Source organism: Jaminaea rosea (assembly GCF_003144245.1).
Source record: "Jaminaea rosea strain MCA 5214 unplaced genomic scaffold BDZ90scaffold_12, whole genome shotgun sequence".
NCBI classification, from domain to species: Eukaryota; Fungi; Basidiomycota; class Exobasidiomycetes; order Microstromatales; genus Jaminaea; species Jaminaea rosea.
In genome coordinates, this window is record NW_020289986.1 from 95,717 (window position 1) to 110,835 (window position 15,119).

At 58.6% G+C, this 15,119-nt stretch overlaps 6 protein-coding genes across 6 annotated transcripts; 2 read left to right on the forward strand and 4 right to left on the reverse strand.

Annotated features, from left to right (window-relative positions):
• On the reverse strand, positions 1–1,130 carry BDZ90DRAFT_54545 (hypothetical protein). The gene is made up of 2 exons (XM_025509663.1): positions 798–1,130; positions 1–718 (listed from the first exon to the last, which is right to left on the reverse strand). Exons 1-2 carry the CDS (start codon positions 889–891, stop codon positions 102–104), a joined length of 711 nt encoding a protein of 236 aa, XP_025360558.1. The 5' UTR covers positions 892–1,130; the 3' UTR covers positions 1–101.
• Positions 1,131–1,290: 160 nt separating this feature from the next.
• On the reverse strand, positions 1,291–3,772 carry BDZ90DRAFT_267523 (hypothetical protein; the record flags this gene model as incomplete). The annotated part of the gene is made up of 6 exons (XM_025508709.1): positions 1,291–2,025; positions 2,094–2,834; positions 2,906–3,086; positions 3,156–3,507; positions 3,577–3,691; positions 3,746–3,772. 6 exons carry the CDS (start codon positions 3,770–3,772, stop codon positions 1,513–1,515), a joined length of 1,929 nt encoding a protein of 642 aa, XP_025360559.1. The 3' UTR covers positions 1,291–1,512.
• A 200-nt stretch (positions 3,773–3,972) lies between these two features.
• BDZ90DRAFT_280931 (hypothetical protein) lies at positions 3,973–7,243 on the forward strand. Its single transcript, XM_025509323.1, has 2 exons — positions 3,973–5,093; positions 5,163–7,243. Exons 1-2 carry the CDS (start codon positions 4,305–4,307, stop codon positions 7,197–7,199), a joined length of 2,826 nt encoding a protein of 941 aa, XP_025360560.1. The 5' UTR covers positions 3,973–4,304; the 3' UTR covers positions 7,200–7,243.
• Positions 7,244–7,438: 195 nt separating this feature from the next.
• BDZ90DRAFT_54608 (hypothetical protein) lies at positions 7,439–9,446 on the forward strand. The gene has a single exon (XM_025509666.1). It carries the CDS (start codon positions 7,526–7,528, stop codon positions 9,338–9,340), a length of 1,815 nt encoding a protein of 604 aa, XP_025360561.1. The 5' UTR covers positions 7,439–7,525; the 3' UTR covers positions 9,341–9,446.
• On the reverse strand, positions 9,444–13,153 carry BDZ90DRAFT_54662 (WD40 repeat-like protein). Its single transcript, XM_025509667.1, has 4 exons — positions 12,493–13,153; positions 12,079–12,415; positions 10,035–12,004; positions 9,444–9,944 (listed from the first exon to the last, which is right to left on the reverse strand). Exons 1-4 carry the CDS (start codon positions 13,016–13,018, stop codon positions 9,547–9,549), a joined length of 3,231 nt encoding a protein of 1,076 aa, XP_025360562.1. The 5' UTR covers positions 13,019–13,153; the 3' UTR covers positions 9,444–9,546.
• Positions 13,154–13,593: 440 nt separating this feature from the next.
• BDZ90DRAFT_222413 (DUF1768-domain-containing protein) lies at positions 13,594–14,785 on the reverse strand (the record flags this gene model as incomplete). Its single annotated transcript, XM_025504527.1, has 4 exons — positions 13,594–13,768; positions 13,845–13,901; positions 13,979–14,147; positions 14,215–14,785. The coding sequence occupies 4 exons, from the start codon at positions 14,783–14,785 to the stop codon at positions 13,594–13,596; spliced, it is 972 nt and encodes a 323-aa protein (XP_025360563.1).
• Positions 14,786–15,119: the final 334 nt, after the last annotated feature.

The following is a 15,119-nucleotide window of genomic DNA, read 5'->3' on the forward strand; positions in this document are numbered from 1 at the left end:
GTGAGAAAGGAGAAGTGATGGTCCCGGCCGGGACGAGCACCCCACGGCGAGCTTCATCAGGGTCCTTGACCAGGCGTTCGAGTTTCCAGACCTGTATGTGATCAGTGAAGTGAATGAGCTCCCCATGCCTCTGTCATGGACTCTGCTGCGTCCGCTTCGCTCACCTGAAAATGAGTCTCTCGCCCTTGCTCATCAAGGCCGTCTCGGTCGTGAACCACGTAGCCCTCGCTGAACTCCACGTGGGCATACTGCTTCACATCTGCCTCTCGCCAGAGCTCTTGGCCGCTCTCGAGGTCCAGTACCGTAAGGCCGCCCTTTGCGCCTGACGTGATCAAGACGTTGTCGATTGGGTCGAGCTTGATTCGCCAGATGTCGCTCTCTGATTCGTCTGCATGGTTTGAATAGCCTTTGACCACGCCTTGAAGACATGGCGGCGCAGGCTCGAGGTCAACAGACGTCAGCTCCGGAGGTGACTTGATCTTGCGGAGTATCAGGCTACTCTTTAGGAGCTGCTCGTAGGAGGCAGCATCGCTCGCGTCTCGACCCGACAGCTCGAAGGCAGAATGTCGATGGCCATCGCCCAGCCGCCTTTCGTCCGTCGGAGGAGGCAGGCGCGACGTGGTAGCAAGGTCTCCTAAGTACGAGTTAGCCTCGAGCAAGCCCAAATTTACGCAGGCCCTTCGTAGTAGGGCATCCGTGCGACCCACTTCGCGCCAGTCTGCGAATAAGTACGAGGATGGAAGATGTCGAAAACGTCAACCGCATGCTGGTTTCGCAATTGCAATCTCGATACTCACGCTTGCAAACAAGATGGCAGCGGTACAAGGTAGCAAGCTCGAGATTCGAGAGAATCAAGGACAGTACCTCGTCCGGGAGCTGATCGACCAGCATCGCTCTCCAGCGTGAGACTGGCGAGTCTGATGAAGAGTGCGTCTGACGAGTTTGATTGAGAGGAAGTAGTCGAGGGCACTCTGGCTTCTCAGATGGGGGCTTCGAGCGGAAGACAGCCCGCTGAGGGCGCTTGAGTAGCCTAAGGCTGAGTGCGAGAGCAAAGGCCGATGACGATGGTGGGATAGTGCGGTCTTATGTGGAAGCAATACCGCGCATCAAGGCGTCGAGGGGAATCTGGGATGGCAACGAAGGCTAGCGCCCATGCACGCCCAAGCCAGGCGGATTTTGGACTCGAAGCGGGGAAAAGAGCCACGCGAGTGTCGCGAGTGTCGCGCGACTGAGCAAGCTCTATGAGGGTGGGAAGGGCAGCCAACGTGAAGGAGAGTGGCAACGCAGGATGCAGTCCAAAGTGCAAGGCTTCGGCATTTTGGGCTAAAAGGTAAGAAAAACTGGTGACTACTTAAATGCTGAGACAAGACATATCGACATAGCCCGCAGCCTTGCTGCATTCTGTCGCGGTCATCTCAGGCGCGACGAGCTCCGCCTTACCCCATCCTTGTCAACTACAGTAGCTCTTACTGCCGTCCGCTCCTTTCATCAGCCCTTCAGGCCTCACAGCACTCAACCGCCGAGTCTCTCTTCGTCAAGTCTAGGCGACGAATTTTCGCGCAGCCACTCGCTCCGTGTCCTACGAGTCCCATTTGGAAAGACGAGCTCGCGGGTGGAGCCCTGACTTAAATGCTGCAAGAGACCAGGTTCGCGCTGCTGTGCGCGAGTTAGCCCCTGTGCAGTCGTTGGCATTGGGAAAAGAATGGTTGTCCCCGGTGGCTCGTCATAGAAACTGCGATCTGCGAAGGCAAGCTGAGCTTGAACAATGGCCCCGAAGTCGATCTTGAGGACACCGCATGAGGGAGTGTCGGACCAACCGTCGGACGCGTGGGGCCTGAGTAGCCGAAGGGCAACGTAGAGCTGCGCTGCATTAAGCCTGATGCCGCCCGCACCGTAAAAGGCGAGACCAGTGGCGTCGTAGAGGATTGGATCTCCAGGGTAGAAGGTGGTGATACGGGGCTTGGGTGTCATAGGGCGCCATCGGATAAGTGCTGCGAGGTCGATCCAAACAGGTAGAGAGTGCGCCTGCGATGAAGGACGAGGTCACATACTCAGCTCTGTTAGACGACGATTGCTGACCACGAGCTGCTCACAGATGAAACAAAAGCTGCCACGCCGTCAGCGAGGGCAAGATCGGTCATTGTGCCCGCTTTGGCGGCTTCCCCGACACCGACGACCTGAATCTCTCGTAATGGATTTCCCATCTTATCTCGCCCGCGTAGCCTTCGAAAGACGTCCTTGTACTCCGGGATGACGACGAGTGCGCCAGCACCACTGAGACAGAGACTGCCCGTTTTGGGGTCCGGATGGACGGCGCAGCAGCGATTTGTCTTGACGTATCGGTCCCCTCCATGCCCATTGCTGGGTATCAGCTCCGTCGTGATGCCATTAACGGGGCAGTCCTTGATCGGTCGCCCATCGAAACAGAGCTCGCCCATCCCGTGGCCATCCACTTGCCACCCCGTAGCATAGCGCAAGCTGCAGCGGGTAGGGCGATATACGCTCTTTCCCTTGTTCTTTCGATCAAGCACGTGTAAACCCGAATCGTCGAGCACGCCCGTGTGCAAGGCCAGAAGGAAGACAAAGTCCTCGTCGAAGCTGATGTAGTGCACGCGCCAGTTGTCCCGACGACGCGGGCTGAAAGGGATCAGCTCTACTAGCTTCAGCGTGCTGACATCGTAGATGAATATGTTAGCATGCGCAAAGAAGACCAGATGAGGCCAGACGAGGCGGACAGCAGAAGGAGTGTCGGGACAGCGGATGGAGGCGGCTGGTAACAAGATGCCTCGGCGCGGCTGGCTTTGCTGCGGGTCGAGCCTGTCAAATTTCCTCAGCTAGAGAAGGAGGGAAAGAGAGATGATCGCCTCAGCTTGCTCTTCGGCCGGTGCTCAATCATGCGACTCACCTGAAGGTGGACACCGACACCGTCTTCATCGCGGCTGTCATGCACTACCCAGCCCTCGCTGAAATCCAGATGACTGCTTGCTCTGGCTTCTGCATCCTTCCAGAGCACGGCTCCGCTATCTTGATCAATCACATCTAATTCTCCGTACGAGTTGATTGCGATGATGACATTGTCGACCGGGCTGCGATGCAGTCAGGGACCGTAAGCTTCTTCGTTCAACAGTCCGGCCCATCTTCACTGCGGAGCTCACTCAACGTGGAAGGGTCCGATATTGCTGATCCTTTGTTCGTCCCAGCTCGAGAAGAAGCACCTGACTACGCCTGTCAGATTGGGCTTTGAAGGCCCGATGTTGAGATTCTGGAGGGGAGGCGGCGACTTGATGGTGCGTAGAAGATGACTGGTCTTGAGCAAATGTTCGAGCGTAGAAGCATGCTTCTCGTCGCGACCACTGAGACGATATGCAGAGTACTTGCTGCCATCGCTACATCCCGTCGTGCGTTGAGGCGCCAGTAGTTGGTCGAGATGCTGTCCCCACGGCAGATACCCCTCCTTCCAGCAAATGAGGCGCAAGAGAGAGTCATTGCGGGCGGCCTTGCGCCAAACTATAGCGTGCAGACGCGGTGACCAGGATCAGAAAGGCCTGATCGTGTCTCGACTTACTTTGCACTCACCTTGACAGACGACTTGACAGCGGTAAAGCTCAGAGACGTTGAGGTGTGCGAAGATTTGCTCGAGGACCTCGACGGGCAGCTTCTCGTTAGTGGAGAGGGAGCTCGTTGCTCCGCGCTAGCTTGAGAACATGGGGTTCAATCGAAGTCCGTGAGAACTGGGGAGGCGTACAGCATAGCTGCCATTCCAAGGGCGCATGAGTGAGGACAAGGCGAGGAACGGACACAAGTAGCGTGCTGCTCGAGGGGAGCGAGCAGATTGACGCTCGGGCCACCGTGAATCCACGACCACGCGAGCGAGCGACAGGCGAGCAAGCAGCGGAGCGGCAAGAGTGAGACGAGCGGCAAGGGATGATGCGGCGGGGCGTACGGGGCAGGCAGACAGGCACTTCGTTTCATCCGGCCAGCTCTGCGCCTCTTTCGTTCCTCTTCACTACCGTCCTTGATCAGAGGCAGGCCTCGTCCATCTTTCACCAAATTCGCGCTACCTTGGTTCCAAGATTCACCGCGCTCGACGATCGAGTCCCAGAGCAGCATCGCAACCGGCACGACTGCCGCTCCAAGGCCACTCCGTACGGGGTCCAACCGCTTGCCGTGAGAGCAACCGCAGCTAGCAGCGCTGGACATCCGCTACCTCATCTCGACAGCGATACTTTATCTCGTCACCAGCTAGCGTGGTCACCCAGTTAGCGTATCGATCGACCTCTCTTCAACCTCCATCGCCGCCTACCATGTCCCGCCCTCTCTCAGCAGCAAGGCGGCGGACCGCACTCTTGTCCCTCGTCGTCCTCGCCCTTGCCCTCTTCAGCTCAGTATATGCTGGCGAAGCTGAGTTGCTCGAGACAAGTGTCCGTCGCACGCCTCTACCTGCCAGAAGATCATACGACACACATCACTATTACGCCGTCGAGACTCGCGCGTCGTCCGACATCGACCCACGCGAGGTTGCAGAGCTGCTGGGAGCAGAGTTCGTAGAGCGAGTTGGCGAGCTGCAGCATCACTGGCTGGTACGATCAGAAAAGCCCTTGAGAGCAAGAGACGCCGAGACTGCACACTCAGACGCCGTCCTCAGACGCTGGACTGAGCTGCTTCGCTCGCGCCACACCAACTCCCACGGCCTAGCCAAACGTCATCATGCCGCTGCCCTCTCCATCAAGGCCGTGGAGCGCCAAGAAGTCAGACGAAGACACAAGCGCGATGTCATCTACTCACCGTGGGATACGCCTCACCTTTACCCAGAGCAGAGGGATCCCATTCCTGGTCCAGAGCCGCAGCCTTACCCAGACCCTCTACCTCGTCCGCCTGCTTTGACTACGGACAAGATCTTCAAAGTTGCCAACCAGTTTGGCATTCGCGATCCTACTTTTCCTACGCAGTGGCATCTGGTGAACGACAAGAGAATCGGAAATGACCTCAACTTGACCGGGGTCTGGGCGCAGAATATTACGGGAAGGGGAGTGACTGTCGCGCTTATCGACGACGGAGTGGACATGCACTCGCCAGATCTCAAGGAGAACTTCGTGAGTAGCTGCTAGATCACACGCAAATGCAGAGAAGCTGACCCCCCTGCCTTTTCCCACCCGCGCTAGTTTGCCGGCGGCTCATACGACTTCAATGCTCACACCGCCCTGCCCGAGCCCCGCGAAGCAGACGACCAGCACGGCACGCGCTGCGCAGGCGAGATTGCGGCAATCAAGAACGACGTCTGCGGTGTCGGGGTAGCCTACGATGCCCACGTCGCCGGTCTGCGCATCCTCTCCGGGCCCATATCCGACGTTGACGAAGCCGCTGCTCTCAACTACGCCTACCACGACAACCACATCTACAGCTGCTCGTGGGGTCCGCCAGACGATGGACGAAGCATGGACGCGCCCAAGGGTCTGATTGCCAAGGCCATCTTGAATGGCGTGCAGAACGGCCGCAACGGCAAGGGAAGCATCTACGTCTTTGCCGGCGGGAATGGTGGCGCTTCAGACGACCAGTGCAACTTCGATGGCTACACCAATTCCATCTACACTATGACCATCGCTGCGGTGGATCGCGAGAACTTGCACCCGTACTACTCGGAGATGTGCTCATCCAACCTGGCCTCGGGGTGGAGCTCGGGATCCAATGACCACATTCATACGACGGATGTGGCGTGGAACGGGGTCAATCGCTGCACTTCGAACCACGGCGGAACGAGCGCAGCAGCTCCCCTCGTAGCAGGCGTGGCTGCTCTTGCTCTGCAGATCAGGCCCGAACTGACCTGGCGAGACATGCAGCACATCGCAGTGCACAGCGCGCAAATGGTCAACCCAAACGACAAGGACTGGCAGCAGACCCAAGCTGGTCGTCACTACAATCATAAGTATGGGTACGGGATCATCGATGCCTGGCAGTTCATCGAGGAGACCAAGCGTCACAAGCTCGTCAAGCCGCAGGCCTGGTCGAACTCGGGCAATTTGACCATCCCCAAGGACAGCACGCTGGTCGGCAAAGAGGGCGTCAAGTCGGTCTTCAAGGTCACGCCTGAGATGCTCAAGCGGGATAATCTCGAGAGCATCGAACATGTCACTGTCCGCGTCTGGATTACGCACGAGCGTCGCGGCGATGTCGAAGTTGAGCTCATCTCGCCTCACGGAACCAAGTCCGTCCTTGCCCGCCCACGCCGCTTCGATGATGCGACCACCGGCTTCCCCGGTTGGGGCTTCATGACCCTCAAACACTGGGATGAGTCACCCGTAGGCGATTGGACAATGGTGGTGTACGACCGCGCGAATCCGAAGACGACGGGCAACTTCTGGGCGTGGAGTATGACGCTTTGGGGTCAGGCGATTGATGCTAAGCTGGCAAAGGTCTGGAACTTCCCCGAGGACTCGGCCGAGTTCCACGAGACGCTGGCCGCTGCGCCTTCCACTACGCTGGTGCAAGGAGAAGGAGCAGCACAGACGCCTGCGGGCGGCGCGGCTGGTAGTGGCCCGACCTCGCAACGCCCCAAACCAACAGACCATCTGCCTTCCGACCACGGCTCTCAGCCGGGAGAGTCGCACCAGGATTGGACCGGCTCGAAGCCAGAGGGGGACACGGGCTATCTCACTGGGCTCAAGAAGAACTCGACCTGGCTCTTTGTTGCTGCAGGTATCGTCATCATCTTTGCGGGAAGCACCGTCGCCTTCTTTGTGCTGCGACGTCGCAGCCGCAAGAGGAGGGCGAATGCGGGCGACTACGAGTTTGTGCCGGAGGACGAGGACGAGATGCAGATGTCGCGCCTAGGTGGGGCCAGAGGGCCTGGTGGACGTGGCATCGATGGTGCAAGTGGAAGGAGGACGAGAGAGATCTATGACGCTTTCCGTCCAGGCAGCGATGATGAGGACGACGATTCGGGCGACGATGAGGCGTTGCTGCGTTCAAAGGAGAAGGGCGGCGCGGGAGCGTATCACGACGATGTGGATGATGACGAGGATGGCGATCAGAGGTTCACTATTGGAGACTCAGAGAAGACGCCTGTTACGGCAGAGGGGCGACAACAGCAGGAGGAGAGGGAAAAGCAGGCTGACCTGCTTGGCGGCGAGTCGGGCGAGTCAGGTGAAGGGAGCAACTCATCGCGGGATGACGATGGCGAGAGAGCGAAGGGCGAGAAGTGATAGATTAATGACGTTGGCGGGAAGACAAATACATCATCATCGAGGCAGAAGACTCCTCTTTGCCTCGATTCTCTCAATTTCTGATCATCACGAATGTCGTCTGCTTGGCTGCATCGGCGAGGGAGCGAAGATCGGACGTTGACGTGGAGAGTGGCTGCTCAATTTTGCCGTGGCCCGGGCGCGGCTCGATGGTCTGTCGTCGCTCCGCCCTTGCATTTGAACTCGGCGCTGCTGTCTTGTGCTTGTGTTGCTCTCTCTCGCCCTCGCTCCGCTTTTCTTCTCTTCACTACCGCTCATAGCATACAGCTTCACTCGACTCGCCAGCGATGGCTCACTTCCGCGGCCTCTCCTCCCTCGACCTCACGTCAGTAGATGTCGAAGGCGGGCCAGGGGCAGCACGACTAGACGATGATTATTTCGTCGGCTTGCCGCTTCTCTCTTCTTCGCACCAGGCCGATCTACCCTGGACTGCGGCTGGGCCAGCGTCATATGCGTCCTCTTCATCAGCATCTGCAGCTTCAACATTGTCCCTCCAAGCACTAGGTGCTAGCGTGCGGCAGCATCTGGGCTACGCAAGAGCGGGATGGACAGATTCGCTACGATGGCGACAGGTTGCGCACCTGGTCGTCGAATCTTCGGCTGTGCGGCTGAGCATGATCAAGGGTCTCATCCTTTCTTCGGCAGTCGTTCTCATCATCTTCTTCTTTGAGCTCGCATTTTTCCCTGCGCAGCTCTACCCACGCAGCTCTCCTTCATCATCATCGACCAAACGTGATGCAGCTGGGACATGGAGCGAAACAAGCAGCGTCCTCTGGCTCTACCCGGTAATCGCCATCTCATACTATATGGCCTCGTCCTGGACGCTCGACGTAGCAAAGACGGCCTATCAGCTGCAAGCGCATCGTCGCGCCTTTTCCACCTCGTTCAGCGCCTCATCTTTTGCGCCTTCCGCCAACCTCAGACGGCGCATCCTGCTCCAGTCGTATCAACCGCTCCTCTTCATCAATTACGCCCTCCTCGCTCTGCTCGTACGCAACTACGTGCCCTTTGTTGGGCCAGCGCTGGCCTTCGGGCTCATCAGTGCGGTAGATGCCTTCTACTGCTTTGATCCAGTGATGGCGAGTAGGGGTTGGCCGATCGAGCGCAGATTACGATACGTAGAGAGCCGGTGGGCATACATGACCACCTTCGGCCTACTGCCGACCGCGGTATCCTACTTCCATCCCTCAGGGCTAGTCAATCTATTCCTTTTCATGGCCATCTACCCCTTCTGTACCGTCCTCGCCCTCCTCGCAAATCCGCTGCCGCGCTCCTCAGAAGGAAGCAAGGGCGGCTCAGCAGCGGGAACACCCAAGTCGGCCTTCCTGCCGGCAAGGATACCCCTCTTCCTTCCCACAGCGATACTTTATAGGATCGCCATGCGTTTCGCCCCTCCAGCTGGCAGTGACGTGGCTTACCTCGAGCAGAGCGCTTCACGGTACGGCGGTCGAGGGGCTCCGCATCAGAGCTTTGGTGCTGCTATGGCGGGCAAGACGCCAGGCGTCGCGGCATATGGCGGTGGTACTGGAGGAGCAGCGGGCTTCTATTCTGGAGGACCAGCTTATGGCGGGCAGGGCTCTGTGAATGGGATGGGCTACGGGCAGGACGCCTCGACCATCAATGGTTGGGCGGGTGGAGCGGCTGGCACGATGGGCAATGGAGGCGCGGCGTCAGGAGGACCAGCGCTCGGTCGCAGAACGGCCGCGCAATTCGTAGGTGGTGTGTGGCAGGGGCAGGGCCAAGCGCAACAAGCATCAAGGTGGGGAGCGGGCCCCAACGGTGCGGCTCAGCAGGCTCAGCAGCCATACGCAGCCTTTACTGCCGCTCAACAGACGGGAGCCGCCTCGTCTTCAGCTGCGACACCAGCGAGACGAACTCAGCAAGTACATTTGCCGCAGCAAGCGCGGAGCGAGTCGCCTGACGTGCAGATTGGTGCAGTGCTGCTCAACGGCGCAGGTCCCAGCCCAGGAGCGGCGCCTCAGCATGCTACGTACGCTCACGCTGGTGGTATGGGCGCGCATGGCGGCTCGCCGATCAAGGTCGGGCCACCACCAAAGGGGCCTGCGAGAGGAGGCGGTGGAGGCGGCAAAAAGGTGGATTGATTCAAATCGCGGAAATGAGAAAATACGAGGGCATTGCCAGCCTAATCATCATGCTTTGTTCACTTCAATGGGCCTTGCAATAGTCAGTCAGATGCTAATGAAAAGAGTCGTGATCATTGACAATGCTTCAAGCCATATGCTTGTCGTGTTGGATGCGCAGAAGAGGAAGGACGTACCGCACGTGTACCGTAGACGCACTGCCCCGCCTACAGGATGCCAGGAACCTCGACGTCCTCCTCAATGTCCTCCTCCACGTCGTCCTCCTCATCGTCTTCGTCCTCCTCCTCCTCTTCCAGCTCCTCATCTTCATCCTCCTCATCATCATCTTCATCTTCCTCGTCTTCATCCTCGCCCTCGTCATTTTCGGCCATCTCTGCATCATCGCCTACTAATCCACCCGAACCTGCACCGCTAGAGCTACTTGCCCCACCCGCCGCCATCCTGCTCGCCCTCTGCGCGTGCATCCTCGCGACTAGGCTCGTAGCATGTGGGCCCTCGCCAGCAGCAGCAGCAGCAGCCTCCGGATCTTCTGGGGAAGAAGGTCGCATAGGGCTCATAGACCACGGGAAGGGCATTGGGCCCGTGGAAGCCGCGTTGAAGGATGCTGCGGCAGACATTGATGAAGGGACGCCGCTGCCCGTGGAGAAGAGGGTCGAGCCCGGTCTCGGCCCTCCAACAGCTGGGTCGATGAAGCTATTCGCTCGATCCCTTCCGCCGCTGTAGTCAACGTCTCCTCCAGCACTGCTGACCGCAGCAGCCACGGCTTCTGGTTGCCAAATGCGGATCGTTCCATCATCCCCGCAGGACGCGAGGAGACTGCACAGCCTTGGGTGCCAGGCCACGGCATTGACGCTTCTCTGCCCTTCACGCTCATCGTGGCCTACCAGTCTGCCGAGCATCTTTCCTGTGCCCCGGTGATAAACGTAGACGGCTCCATCCTCGCTTCCTGTCGCTACGAAATTATCCTCGTTCCCACCGAAGCAACAGCGGATCATGTCCTGCTCCATTCGGTGACCGGCCTGGAAGGTGCGAACCAATTGCTGCTCATGAATGTCCCAGAGCTGCAGCTCGTTAGGCCTTCGATTGACCAAGATGTGTTGCGAGTCGATGGATGGGTAGAGAGAGACCATTTCCTGCTCGGTGTAGATCGTACCTAGGTCTGTCAGCTTGGCCGGCTCGCTGCTGCCGGCAGCGGAGAGAGTAGAAGGTACCCCCCAGAAATGGAGGGCGCCACGCTGGTCCTCGTTGAATGTTCGCGACCCTCCACCGACGCCTATCACGCCTGGTTGGGATGACTGAGAGCCAGATGCTGCCCCTGAATCGGTCGACGTCCGGAAGATGTGTACGGGCGAGGGGCTTTCAGACGGCGACCAAGAGTTCTGCGAGGAGCGATTGGTTGAGGCAGAGCCGCGATGACCTGCAGAGAGCCTCGCCAAGCCGCCATTGCCGCCCGTTGTAGTCGAGCTTGAGATTGAAGCTGATTGGCCGCCTTGCTTGAGAGGTGCTGATCTCCAACTGACGCCAACAAGATACCTGCCATCCGGAGTGAAGCGCAACGCTAGAACGCGAGATGGCCATGTTCTGCACTCAGCGATACGCTGCTTCCCTAGGCTCCACCAGGTAATGTCTCCGTCCATGCCAGCAGTCACGAAGCTGTCTCCACTTGGATGCCACTCGGCGGCATAGATCGTGTACTTGTGCGCGCGCCTGATCACGCTTTGCTCGCTAGTGCGCCACTGCCACTGGTACACGTCCGTGTCCGACGCAACGAGCAGCGTCGCATCATCCGGTGACCAAGCCACGGTCGAAACCTCGTGGCTATGGGGGCCAAGCTTCGTGACCATCTCGCAACGTTCACTCGTGATGCTCCACACGATGACTACCTTGTCCTTCCCGCCCGTGGCAAGCCACCGCCCGTCGTGCGAGAAGGCCATGACCCATACCTGATCCTCGTGGCCACGTAGAATGTGCGTTGTAGTCGAGGGGAAGATGGTCCGGTCAGAGCGATGGTCGGTGTAGAGGGAGATGTGCGACGACGAGGGCAGGTTGAAGAAGGGATCGAGCTGCTTTTGATGCATCTGTGCTTGCTCGAGGAGATGTGGTAGACGGCGACTGGGCAGCATCACATTGGGCGATACGGCAAACTCGATGTCCTCCAGAAGCTTTCGCCGTGAAAGCTCGCCGGTGCCTGCCCACTGGGCGCGACTCTTGAGCTCTTCCGGTGAGCTAGACATTACGAGGCTCGACAGGAGGTGGAGACGATCTGATCCGTGGCTGAGCGGCGTGAGGCGGTCTCGGAGGACAGAGAGAGCCTTCTTGGTATGGCCACCCTCAACAAGCTCTAGGTAGCGCTGCTGTTGCAAGAGGAAGCGGATCGAGTCGAGCGACTGGCTGCCGGGGTCACGTAGCACGATGTCGAGGTCCGCAGCGGTAGAGTACGAAGATGCGCCATTGGACGAAGCTGATGTCGATGCGGTGTGTGATCCTGCCACGACCGAGTCCTTGGAACCTGGCGCTTTGCGTGCTGCCGCATAGGTGAGACCGTCTATGAGTAGTCGCTCAGCGTTGCGCCAGTCGCCATCGAGGACAGCTGAGCGAAAGGCGGTGATGGACGGGTGCTCAAGGATGACGCCTGCTTCTGCCTCTAGCGACTTTGCAGATGATCTGAGTGATGGAAAAAGGGGGCCTCAGATCAGCTGGACTCTCTATATGCTGGTCCACTTGGCGGCTGCACTCACTCGTATCCCATCTCACGCAGCGATTGCACAGTCAGGCGCACAAGCTCTCTTCGATCGACTCTGCTGCCCTCATAGAGTGGGCGAAAGCCTGCATAGTCGGCCGTCTCGGGCGGTGGCAGTGATGCCGACGTCGAGCCGTTGGTATCTTTGCCGTTGCTGAACCTGGTGCTGCCATGTCTATGATGGCTATGACCGTTGCTACTCGGTCCTGCTTCGATGTCCATACTGCTGGCGCCATTGCCGTGTCCATTACTGATGCTGCTGCCACCTCCATTCGTATGATGCGATGACGAGGCTGATGAGCCCCTGTATGCTCGCGACATTCGAGAATGCGATGCTGTGAGGGGGAGAGGGGTTGAATGTTAAGCGACTGGGAACGACGGTTGTCACCGATTGCTGCGACGCCCCACTCACGTTGACTGTCCGGCGAGATGGCCGATTGCGGGTCTACTGATAGCGATGACGAGGGCGATGATGGCGATGAGTCTTCCTCCAGGGACAGGCGCACCCTCTTTGGAGGGCGAGACGACTGAATACGGTCCTCTGAGTCAGACGTCGTGATGGCTTGCGGCGGTGCGGGTGTGGAGGAGGATCGGAGGGTGTCGTCCAGCTGAGTGCCGCTAATATTCAGCAGCTGAAGAGCGGATGTTGAGCCGGTGTTTGTGTTGATGCTAGGGTCGACGACGTTGCCAGTTGTTGTTTCAGGATGCTGGTCGAATAGATGTGTAGGTGGATGCGAGGAGGGAGCCGACAATGCTGTTGGTGGTGGTGGTAGTGGAGGATCCAACGCTGATCCGGCGTCTGCGTGCGCCTCAGACGATGAGGATGCTGCTGCGAACGATGTTGATGATGAAGACGATGAGGAAGACAACGGCAATGGCGATGATGATGGTCGTGGTAGTAAAGATAAGGCAAAGGTGGAGCGAGGGGTCGTGTCCATTCACTTGTTGCTGCTGAGCTCGGTGCTCTTTCCAGTGTTGGATCCCCGCCGTCGTCGTGGCCTGCGAGCGGGGCTCGCACAATGTACGGAGGCTAGGCGAGCGGTCGACGCAATGTGCAGCAAGCCAAGCAACAGGCTGACGTGGGCGGGCGAGCGACGAACAGGACGCTCGAGGCGGCCTAAGCAACACGGACAGCAGGGTGGGTTTGAGGGCGAATGGCAGAAGCGAATAGGAGAGCGCGATCAAAGCGGGCGATGAGGATTCGATAGTCAAAGTAGGAGAGAAAGGTGACTTTGTGATGACCAGGCAACAACCACAGGCTCGTAAATTTGGCGTCTCAGCAAGCAAGTCGAGGCCGGCCGAACCGGTGCTCGGAGTTGAGTCGAGTTCGGGGGCAAGGTCAGGGCGGGCAGAAAAGTTGATGGCCCGTGCCCTTTACGATGAGAGTGGGTGAGCAAAGCAGCCCTTCTCGACGTAAAGCTGAAAACAATGGCATGCTGGATTGCGTATAATCGGCGAGAAACGAAGAGAGCACAGCGATCTTGAAGAGCGGCTTCTATATACGAGAAACGGGTCATACAGTCTTTGCGCCCGAGCCCCAGCCAAGGCCAGCAGACTCGGCCAGCAGGTTGCGAGTAGCCTTGAGCGCCTTGCCCAGCTCATTGCGCCCAACGCCAGGTTTGGAGGCTCCAATGCCTCGACCAGCGCCCCAGAAGACGTCGGTAGGCGAAGCATTGATGAGGTCGGCGCTGCGAAGCGGGGAAGGTGGGCAACGGAACAGTCAGCCTTGGCCTTCACTTTACTCTTTGGGCAGCTGATACTCACTCCCCCGTCTGTAGCAGCCTTGAGCGCAAGGCGCCATGCTGCGTGAATTTGAGCAGTCTGCGGAGAAAAATGGTGATGCAGTGATCAGTTGTGGTTCTCTCCCAACCTCGCTACCTGACTCTGCTGGCACTTACAAGACTTCTCTCATTGCGATGACATTGAGCCCCTCCGCCCTCCAGCCCTTTCGCACATCAGGCGCATGCTTGCGTGCCACCCTCACAGCCTCGGAAGGCGTCTCTGCTCGGCGAACGGCTTTTGCCAGGTCCGGACGATGCGGGAATTTGAGCGATTGGAAGAGATGCTCTGCGGTGGGATAAGTAGGAGTTAGTCCTGCAGCATCGTCATCTCAATGTCTGTGCCGCTTGCTCACCTGCTGAGGAGTACCTGATTCCATCGTAGTAAATGGGAATCAGGAAGTGATTGCTCAACCAAAAGTAGGGCGCTCCTTTGTGGAGGAACTCAATTACTGCCGGTGCGTCCCCAGTCCCATCGTCTTCTTCTTGCTCTATAGCAGGCTGATCCCTCTCGCCTTCACCAGCAGGAGCGCTCACAGCGGATGCTTGCGAATTGCGACGAGATTTCTGCGCAGTTGATCCCTCAGCGGCTGGAGTTGCGTCGCCCCGTTCTGGCTGAGAAGCAAGCGCAGCGTCTTGCTTGTCCTGCTCTGCCGGCTGAGTCGCTGCGTCCGTCACAGCTGCGGCGGCTGCAGGCTCTTTGCCCTTACCACCGCCGGCCGTAGTGGCGGGCGCAGGACTTGAGCGACCTCCCTGATCCTTTGCATCATCGTCCTCGAGGTGGTAAGGCTGGGCAGCCCCATCAGCTTCGCCGCCCCTGACTGAACTACCGGCGCGACTCGATCGCTTGCCTCCGGAGAAGAAGCGCCGCGCTTTCGTCCATGATGACGGTGGTGGGTGCTGTTCTGCAACCACGGCTGCGGACATGCTGGTCAACGGTCGTAGTCTATGCTGGTAAGCTGATGAAGTGGAAGGAAGTTGATGGGTGGAAGGATGTCGTCTGGGTCTGTCCTAGGAAGAAAGGGTGGAACAAAGTGGGGAAGTTCTACTCGCCTCGAATTACCCGGTGCGAGGAGACGACATTATGCGCTACGGCCGGCGCTCGCTGCTCCTGTCGATTCTATTCGAGGTGAGACCTCCATCCATTCACGTCTTGTGCTGAGCGCCATCGCTGTCGCATTCGCCGCCGTCTCTTGGCCGTCAATGACGGCGACGACGCAGCGCTTGCGTGCTCAGCGCCGGACCCTGATTTTGGGCTGTG

What these genes read in the sequence shown, in the direction of transcription:
- BDZ90DRAFT_54545 (XM_025509663.1), bottom strand. Translation starts at nt 891, where the DNA reads ATGCTGGTCGATCAGCTCCCGGACGAGGTACTGTCCTTGATTCTCTCG. An exon ending in CTGCCATCTTGTTTGCAAGC is followed by an intron (nt 719 to 797) that starts GTGAGTATCGAG and finishes ACTTATTCGCAG; the next exon opens with ACTGGCGCGAAGTGGGTCGC.
- BDZ90DRAFT_280931 (XM_025509323.1), top strand. Translation starts at nt 4,305, where the DNA reads ATGTCCCGCCCTCTCTCAGCAGCAAGGCGGCGGACCGCACTCTTGTCC. An exon ending in CAGATCTCAAGGAGAACTTC is followed by an intron (nt 5,094 to 5,162) that starts GTGAGTAGCTGC and finishes CACCCGCGCTAG; the next exon opens with TTTGCCGGCGGCTCATACGA.
- BDZ90DRAFT_54608 (XM_025509666.1), top strand. Translation starts at nt 7,526, where the DNA reads ATGGCTCACTTCCGCGGCCTCTCCTCCCTCGACCTCACGTCAGTAGAT.
- BDZ90DRAFT_54662 (XM_025509667.1), bottom strand. Translation starts at nt 13,018, where the DNA reads ATGGACACGACCCCTCGCTCCACCTTTGCCTTATCTTTACTACCACGA. An exon ending in CATCTCGCCGGACAGTCAAC is followed by an intron (nt 12,416 to 12,492) that starts GTGAGTGGGGCG and finishes TCCCCCTCACAG; the next exon opens with CATCGCATTCTCGAATGTCG. An exon ending in CTGCGTGAGATGGGATACGA is followed by an intron (nt 12,005 to 12,078) that starts GTGAGTGCAGCC and finishes TCCATCACTCAG; the next exon opens with ATCATCTGCAAAGTCGCTAG.